Source organism: Polypterus senegalus, chromosome 2 (genome assembly GCF_016835505.1).
Source record: "Polypterus senegalus isolate Bchr_013 chromosome 2, ASM1683550v1, whole genome shotgun sequence".
Lineage (NCBI taxonomy): Eukaryota > Metazoa > Chordata > Cladistia > Polypteriformes > Polypteridae > Polypterus > Polypterus senegalus.
In genome coordinates, this window is record NC_053155.1 from 279,504,194 (window position 1) to 279,512,538 (window position 8,345).

General features: G+C 45.3%; 1 protein-coding gene across 1 annotated transcript; it reads left to right on the plus strand.

The window, feature by feature from the left end:
• The first annotated feature begins 2,899 nt into the window (after positions 1-2,899).
• Positions 2,900-6,634, plus strand: LOC120524555 (uncharacterized protein K02A2.6-like). The gene is made up of 3 exons (XM_039746388.1): positions 2,900-3,553; positions 3,858-6,061; positions 6,163-6,634. The coding sequence occupies exons 1-3, from the start codon at positions 2,900-2,902 to the stop codon at positions 6,632-6,634; spliced, it is 3,330 nt and encodes a 1,109-aa protein (XP_039602322.1).
• Positions 6,635-8,345: the final 1,711 nt, after the last annotated feature.

Genomic DNA, 8,345 nt, shown 5'->3' on the forward strand with positions numbered 1-8,345 from the left:
CATTTGGCGGAACTGTCCATCCTCTAGTGGGCGCCCTACTTTTGAACTTGTGAACCCTGCAGCTGTGGGCCAGATAGCAGGGTTGAACAGTGAAACACGAAAGGCCATATCCCCTCTTATTGGTGAGTGTCCCGTGGTACACGTCACCATCGAAGGCAAAACATTAAATGGACTGTTAGACACTGGATCCCAGGTAACACTGATGAAAGAGAGTATTTTCAAGCAGCATTTTACAGATACGATTGAAGTTGGGCAGGCACCGTTTCTTCTAAACCTGAAAGCTGCCAATGGGTTGGATATCCCCTATACAGGCTACGCCACAATGGATTTTGAGGTGGCTACAGTGAAGTTACCTGCTAGAGGGGTTGTGATTGTACCAGATGAAGTCCAAACGAGCCCATTGCTGATTGGAATGAATGTGATCTCTGCTTGTTGGCATGCTGTTTTTCAGGCTTCAGATTCACCAGTTGTACTGTGTCAGGCAGCCCCCAGTATGCAGGAAGCAGGGTCTAACAGCTCTGCTGTGTGTCGCTGTGCTGAGCCACACCGGGAAAATGATGGATTCAGCCGATATGTACAACCAGCCTTCTGCCATAGTGTGAAGGTCCCTGCCAGAGGGGGTACCAGGGAAGAATGGGTGAAGGGACATCAGCAGAAGCTATCAAATACAGGTCAAACTGCTAAGGGGAGGATGGATAAGGCAGCACGACATAATAAAGCTCAGCATAAGGAAGCTCAGGCTATTCCATTGCTTCCTGGAGAAAGGGTATGGCTGAGAAATAGAGGTAGACAAGGACAAGGGAAGCAGACAGGTTGGTGGAACCAAGAACCCTATGTGGTGCTGGGCCAGGTAGGGGATTCTGGGGTGGTGTATAAGGTGAGGCCAGAAGGGGGAGGTAGAGAGAAAAATGTGCACCGTAATGCTTTAAAGCCTTGTTGTTTGTCTCCACAAAGTGCTTCAGCTACCCCAACAGCCGAACCATCTCCACCTGGACTTCCCATATATGGGTTTTGGACAATGAGAGACCCAGCCTCTCGAGAAAATGGTGATGTCTCAGAGGGGGAGCTGTGGAGTTGCCGATCGAGGAGGGAAAATTTGGGGAGACCCCCAGCCCGTTTTAGAGAATAAGAATATTAAGCTGATTGTCCGGGACTGACAATGGTTAAGTCTGGGGGGATGTCAGAAGGGGACCTTGTTTTTTTTCAATTTCCTGGATAATCCAGTTACTCATTGTGACATGGCTGTCTGCAGGATGTAAGTATTTGCTGTCTTGCAAAGGAGTTGCTATTTTGAAGTTTATGGCTGGTTGAGATTTACAAACAATACCACGTGTGATAACAGAACTGTCTCCTTCCTTGGAGGATTTCTGCATTTACCTGACTTGGCAATTAACATGTTTGACAATATTGGTTGCTAAACAGCAGATCTTTACTCATTAATGGTTGGTAACAATACATTTTGTTAACTCGTGTTTTCATTATTTGTTAAACCCAGGAAATTTAGCTGTGCCACTTGTTTAATCTGGTTGTCCAGAACTGATAATTGCAGGGACTGAAGGAGATTTAAGCTCTGGCCAGGAGAAGGCAAGAGGAAGGGGACGGTCCACTGAGAACACTGCCAAGACACCCGGACAGAGCAAAGGGGCTCGCAGGCTGACAAGGGTACGTGGCTGGCACGACGTGAGACACAAGGACGGCAATACTTCCAGGGAGGAAGAGACAGCTCCATAAGGAGATGCCGGCTGTGGGCCCAGCGAGAGAGGGAAGCTGCATGGAAGGACCGAGCCAAGCTGGCAGACAAGAAATAAGGCGTGCCTTAGGTCACAGCAATACAAGGAGCCCAGAGTGGACAAAAAGGAACAGCAAAGAGACGCCAACAGGGATTCCACGATTCTCTTGGAAACGAGTGTCCGGTGAACAGAGTGCATCCGTGGACAGTTGAGCAATTAAGTGTTGGGGTAACACTGAGAACAAACAGGACTTTGCACCACTACAGGTTGTATCATCCAATTCATGTTTTTAATGGACTTTTAGAGTGTGGGCTGTGGGCTTTCCTTTCTAAGATAAGAAATTTTCTTCATGATACTGTTAGATTTGGTTTATGTTCATTTACCTTTTTCATGTACTTATTATTGTCTAGTGTAATATAAGTTACTGTTACTTCCTGAAATTGCTGTTGTGTCTTTCATTGTGTGTTTACTCACCGCCCAATTTAAGAAACCTGTGTGCTATCATTGGTAAATTTCAGGAGTTCCCAGTCTCTTAATAAAACTGGGTGGCGTAGTCGGATATTTGGATGGTGTCTAGTTAGATTACCTGAAAGTGTGACCAGACACCTGTTACATATATATCAGTATAAGTGTGCATTTCAGTTCAGCTATTGATGTCTGATTGTGGGTTGACACCTAGTGATTGGATTGGTAATGCCTAGCACATTTTGTTTTGTTGTTCAATAAAGACAAGAAAGAAAAAGGCACGTGCTGTCTGCTCGTCTGTTCTTATCAAAGGAAAGAAGGGCAACGATAGTGTACTGTATTACTAATACATGACAGTGGCAACGAGATCCAGAAGTTAATTTTGAGCACTGTAACATTGATTAACAGCAGCGTGAACCGCACCGAGTAAGCAGAAAAGCAAGGACCCGACTCGATAGTGCAACGTGAGTACGATAAGTTGCAAACATGTTGTACATCGGAAAGATAGATGTTTTTGATAGTTCCACAGAAGATTGGAATATGTATGTTGAAAAGCTGCAACAGTATTTCGCTGCAAATGATATTCCAGCTGAAAAACATGTTCCTGTGCTACTGAGTGCCATGGGAGGGAAAGCTTACGGCCTCCTCCGTAGTTTAACTGCCCCAGTCCCGCCGAGAAAAGTTTTAATGACTTAGTCCGTGTAATGCGGGATCATTTGTCACCAAAGCCATTACTGATCGCGGAACATTTCAGATTCCATAAGCGTAATCAGAACGATGGAGAGACAATTGCGGCTTATGTGGCAGAACTGAAAAAGTTATCAGAATATTGTCAGTTTGGTGACGGGCTAAACGATGCATTGCGTGATCGTTTGGTTTGTGGAATTCTTCAAGAGGGAATCCAGAAGAGGCTGTTAATTGAGGCAGATTTGACATTTAAACGAGCAGTAGAAATTGCTATTTCAATGGAAACTGCAGCTAAAGATGCACTTGAACTACAAAGAGGAGTGAATATGAGCAACGTAAATAAAATGGCGGCAGCCAAGATAAACAAAGTACATAAATGTCCCTGCTATCGCTGTGGACGCGACTCCCATCTTCCCTCACAGTGCCGATTTAAAAATGAAGAGTGCAGACAGTGCCACATAACGGGCCATATTCAAAAACTTTGTCGTAGTGGAAAGGCAAAGTTTAGTGCGGAACACAAAATGCATCACAGCGACAAGAAAAATGTGCATAATGTTGCAGAAGTCTCTGACATTGATAGTGAAGATGCATTAGCAAGTCTGGAATTATTTAGCCTTAGTGGAAAAGACAAGCAGGCAATCTGGCTCACCCCCAAGATAGATGGCCAGGTGGTAAAAATGGAATTGTATACTGGCTCAGCTGTTTCAGTTATGTCACTGAAAGATTACAAGGTGTATTTCAAGAAGTAGAAGCTGAACCCCTCTTCTGTTCTTCTCAGAACATACACAGGTGAAAAGGTTATGCCTATTGGAGTGCTGCATGTGACAGCAGAGTATAATGGAAGAAAGAGGTACTTGATTTACACATAATACAAAATGGAGGTGCACCATTATGGGGCCGTGAGTGGTTAAGAAAGCTGGGAGTTGACTGGAGAAAGAGATTAAAAGCCTTTGTGCTTTGCCTGTTGTGCAACAGACTACAGAAAAGAACCTAGAGCTGATACTAAGAAATGCCACCCCTGTATTTAAGAGTGGCATTGGGACTCTTCAGCACATTAGAGCTAAAATTGTACTTAAGAGTGGTGCGACCCCACGGTTCCACAAGACACGTCCAGTACCCTATGCCATCCGACCCCTGGTTGAAAAGGAATTGGATAGGTTGGAGGCAAACTGCATACTTTCTAAAGTAGACTGGAGTCCTTGGGCAACCCCAGTTGTCCCAATAATAAATAGAAATGGTACAGTCAGGCTCTGCGGGGACTTTAAGGTCTCCATTAATCCTGTACTGCAAGTTGAACAGTATCCTCTGCCGAGAATTGAGGACATTTTTGCCAGTTTGTCGGGTGGTCAGCGCTTTTCAAAGTTAGATTTAGCAGATGCATACCTCCAGATGGAAGTAGAGGAAGACTCTAAAGTGTTTCTGACCATTAATACAATAAAGGGTCTTTATCGTTACAACAGGCTGGTGTTTGGGGTAGCCTCTGCCCCAGCTATTTGGCAAAGAGCAATGGATCAGATCCTTCAGTCAGTGCCAGGCGTCCAGTGCTATTTAGACGACATTATTGTCACTGGAATGACAGATGAAGAGCATTTAGAAAACCTCAAAAAGGTTCTGAAAAGGTTAGAAGAGTATGGACTAAGAGCCAGGCTAGGCAAATGTGAGTTCCTGAAGCCCAGTGTCAGGTATTGCGGGCACACCATAGATGCCCAAGGTTTGCACAAATGTCAGGACAAGATTCAGGCTGTATTGATGGCACCACAACCACAAAATGTTTCACAGCTTAGATCCTTCCTGGGGTTTGTGAATTATTATAATAAGTTTCTTCCAAACCTGGCAACTGTGCTATATCCACTCAATGAGCTATTACAAGCTGGAAAACAGTGGAAATGGTCCAAAGAATGTGAAAATTCATTCCAAGATGCAAAGAGACTGGTGACATCTGACACAGTCCTAACCCACTTTAATTCGTCCCTTCCAATCAAGCTGGCTTGTGATGCTTCTCCATACGGCATTGGAGCAGTGATGTCTCATGTTATGGAAGATGGCAGTGACAGGCCTATAGCTTTTGCATCACGCTCATTGTCTGCAGCTGAGAAGAATTATGCCCAAATTGATAGGGAGGCATTGAGTCTAGTGTGGGGTGTAAAAAGGTTCAACCAGTATCTTTTTGGTAGGGAATTCATCCTTGTCACAGACCACCAACCGCTAACCTCAATTTTCAGCCCGCAGAAAGGAGTTCCTGCCACAGCTGCTGCCCGAATGCAGCGCTGGGCATTGTTTTTAGGTGGACACAGGTACAAGATTGAATACAAACGTACAGCCTGCCATGCAAATGCAGATGGGTTGTCACGACTGCCACTGGAAGCTGAAAAAGATGAGTTTGGAGATGAGGAAACAATAGATATGATCTCCATCAGCCAGATTGAAAATCTGCCCGTCACGGCAGACATGGTGAAAACAGAAACAAAACATGACAAGATCCTGTCTCAGGTGTATGCTGCCACACTGAATGGCTGGACAGCCCAGCACAAATCCCTGCTGGCTGCATATTACTCGAGACGTGATGAAATTGCCTTAAATGCTGGATGTGTGATGTGGGGGTTAAGAACCATTGTACCCACTAAACTAAGACACAGAGTATTAGAAGAGCTTCACAAGGGACATCTAGGTGTGGTGAAAATGAAGGCACTTGCCAGAAGTTTTGTGTGGTGGCCAGGCATTGATGAAGACATCGAGAAAATAACGCAGCAATGTAGTGGCTGCCAGATGGTTCAGAATGAGCCAGAACGTGCAACACTTCACCCATGGGAATGGCCTACATTACCTTGGGAGCGGCTTCATTTTGACTTTGCAGGACCATTCATGGGGACAACTTTCCTGGTGGTAGTCGACACATGCTCTAAATGGCCAGAGGTTTGCACTATGAGCTCCACCACTACATCTCACACTATTGAAGTACTAAGGGATTTATTTGCTAGAACTGGAGTTCCACAACAACTAGTGAGTGACAACGGACCCCAGTTCACAGCAACAGATTTCCAGGTATTCCTCCACAAAAATGGCATACGGCACATTACATCTGCCCCATGGCATCCAGCCATAAATGGCCTGGTGGAGAGGTTTGTGCAAAGTTTGAAACAAGCCCTTCGAGCAATGACAAATGAGAAACTGACACATCAGCAAAAATTGGCCAACTTCTTATTTGCATATCGGAATTCCATCCATGCTACAACTAACCAGACTCCAGCTATGTTGTTCTTTGGGTGTCCTTTCGCTCTAGATTAGACCTGCTGCAACCAAATATTAAGCAGACTGTGCAAGACAGACAAATCAAACAAGGCTATAAAGCAACAGACAAGGTTACACGTAGCTTTGCCATTGGACAATCAGTTCTTGCCAGGAGCTACAGAGGAGATCAGAAATGGGTTCCTGCATTAGTCAAAGAGCAAACTGGTCCCTTGTCATATAAGGCAGAGGCTACTCAAGGCGTCATATGGCGACGTCATGTCGACCAGTTGAGAAAATCAGGGTTGGTTAAAGCTGAAGAGATGCACACACTGCCTGTTGACTCCCCTGCTGTTGCTCCTATAAACTGTCTAGAGCACTTACCATCTCCTCAAGCAGCACAAGTACAGAGCCCATGTGCATTATCTCCATCACCTTCTGCAGAGACTAACACTGCTGTAACAAATCAAGAAAAATTACCCTGTGAAGAGAGACGTTTCCCAATTTGCATACGCAAGCCTCCATAGAGACTAATTGAAAATTAAATGTAAAGATAGAATTCAATGTTTTGATTTCTTCAGAAAAAAAAAGGGAATAAGTTAATCACTTCTAATTTTTAGAGGGGAGGAATTGTTATATATCAGTTGTCACGCACGCGCGAGTAGGAGACCGCGGACGGATTTTAACACACCTGGGAAAACATTCGCCGGCAGGGAATGGCGGGGTACTAACTTTCTCCCTGTGCTTTCTTACAGAAAAAAGGACGCTCCGCCGCCATAAGCCGGCTTTGCCCGCAGTACGTTTACTTCCGCCCTTCCTCCTCCATCTTGTCCTGACGTCATTGGTCCCAGCATCCCTCACGGTTCCTTCCCAGCATTCCTCCACTTCTGGCTCCTCCCTCATAAAATGGCCGCCGACACCATGCTTCGGCGTCTCGCATTTGAACTGTTTAGTTTATGTTTGACCTGCTTTTCTTTTATTGATTATTGTGGATCGTCTACAATATACGAGGCCGGAAAACCCCAAACCTTTGTGCTGTCTCCTATTGGAGTTATTACACAGTATAAGTGTGCATTTCAGTTCAGCTGTTGATGTCTGATTGTGGGTTGACACCTAGTGATTTGATTGGTAATGCCTAGCACATTTTGTTAGTTGTTGTTCAATAAAGACAAGAAAGAAAAAGGCACGCACTGTCTGCTCGTCCATTCTTATCAAAGGAAAAAAGGGCAACGATAGTGTACTGTATTACTAATACATGACAACCACCATAGTTCAGATGTCTTCTGTGGGCTCAGTACCATCTCTGGTGAAAATTGGTACTTTAATTGAGAAAGACTGGGCGGCCATGAGGGGACATAAACAAAAAAGTAAGGACCCCTCAGGCAGTAGTTTGCTTAGTGGACGGGGTCAACGGCAAAAGGACTGATCCGCTGGGGCTGAGCTCACCACTGTGCGGACCCAGTTACCCCTGTTGGTCATGCCAGTAATTGTGAGGGACATCACTGGGGATGCGGTAGTAGAGACTGGAAGCACTCTTACCTTAATGAAGTGCAGTTTGTGGGAAAAGATTAAAAAACCCCACGAGCTGCCCAAGGCGAGTGGTACAATGAAGTTCTTCTTGGCAGACGGGAGGGTGTATGGTGATAGTGGCAAAGTCCTGATACGGTTTGCATTGCACAGTGTTTCCTGGGAGGTGGACGTATATGTCTTAGAGGATGGCTGCTTGACGATGCCACTGCTGCTGGGGTTGGACTCCATCATTACAGCAGGCATGAATTTACGTCCGAGGTCCGGAGATTACACACTGCCCGGAGGAAAGGTGTTCAGGTTCGAAGAAAGATCTCGGGAAGAGCTGCGGTGGCCCAATCTTTTTTATTATCTGGCGCAATCTGTTGCAGAGCTGAGTCCTATAGAAGCTAGCATAGGTGCTCAGCCCTGGGAGGTGCAGCCTCTATTGAGAAGATGGCCTACGGTTTGGACAGATAAACTGGGATGCACGGCAGCAGTTACTCATCATATATATACTGTGGATGAAGTGCCTGTCTGACTTAGGGCTTACAGGGTATCGGCAATGAAGAGGAGGTTTATTAAAGAATGGGTTGACCACATGTTGAAGGATGGTATTCTTGAACCTTCATCCTCTGCTTGGGCAGCACCAGAAGTATTGGTCCGGAAAGCGGATGGCACTTTTCGATTCTGTGTTGATTACAGGGGACTGAATGCTAAAACTCATCATGA

What these genes read in the sequence shown, in the direction of transcription:
- LOC120524555 (XM_039746388.1), top strand. Translation starts at nt 2,900, where the DNA reads ATGCGGGATCATTTGTCACCAAAGCCATTACTGATCGCGGAACATTTC. An exon ending in CCAAGATAGATGGCCAGGTG is followed by an intron (nt 3,554 to 3,857) that starts GTAAAAATGGAA and finishes GTTGTGCAACAG; the next exon opens with ACTACAGAAAAGAACCTAGA. An exon ending in AATGAGAAACTGACACATCA is followed by an intron (nt 6,062 to 6,162) that starts GCAAAAATTGGC and finishes CTTTCGCTCTAG; the next exon opens with ATTAGACCTGCTGCAACCAA.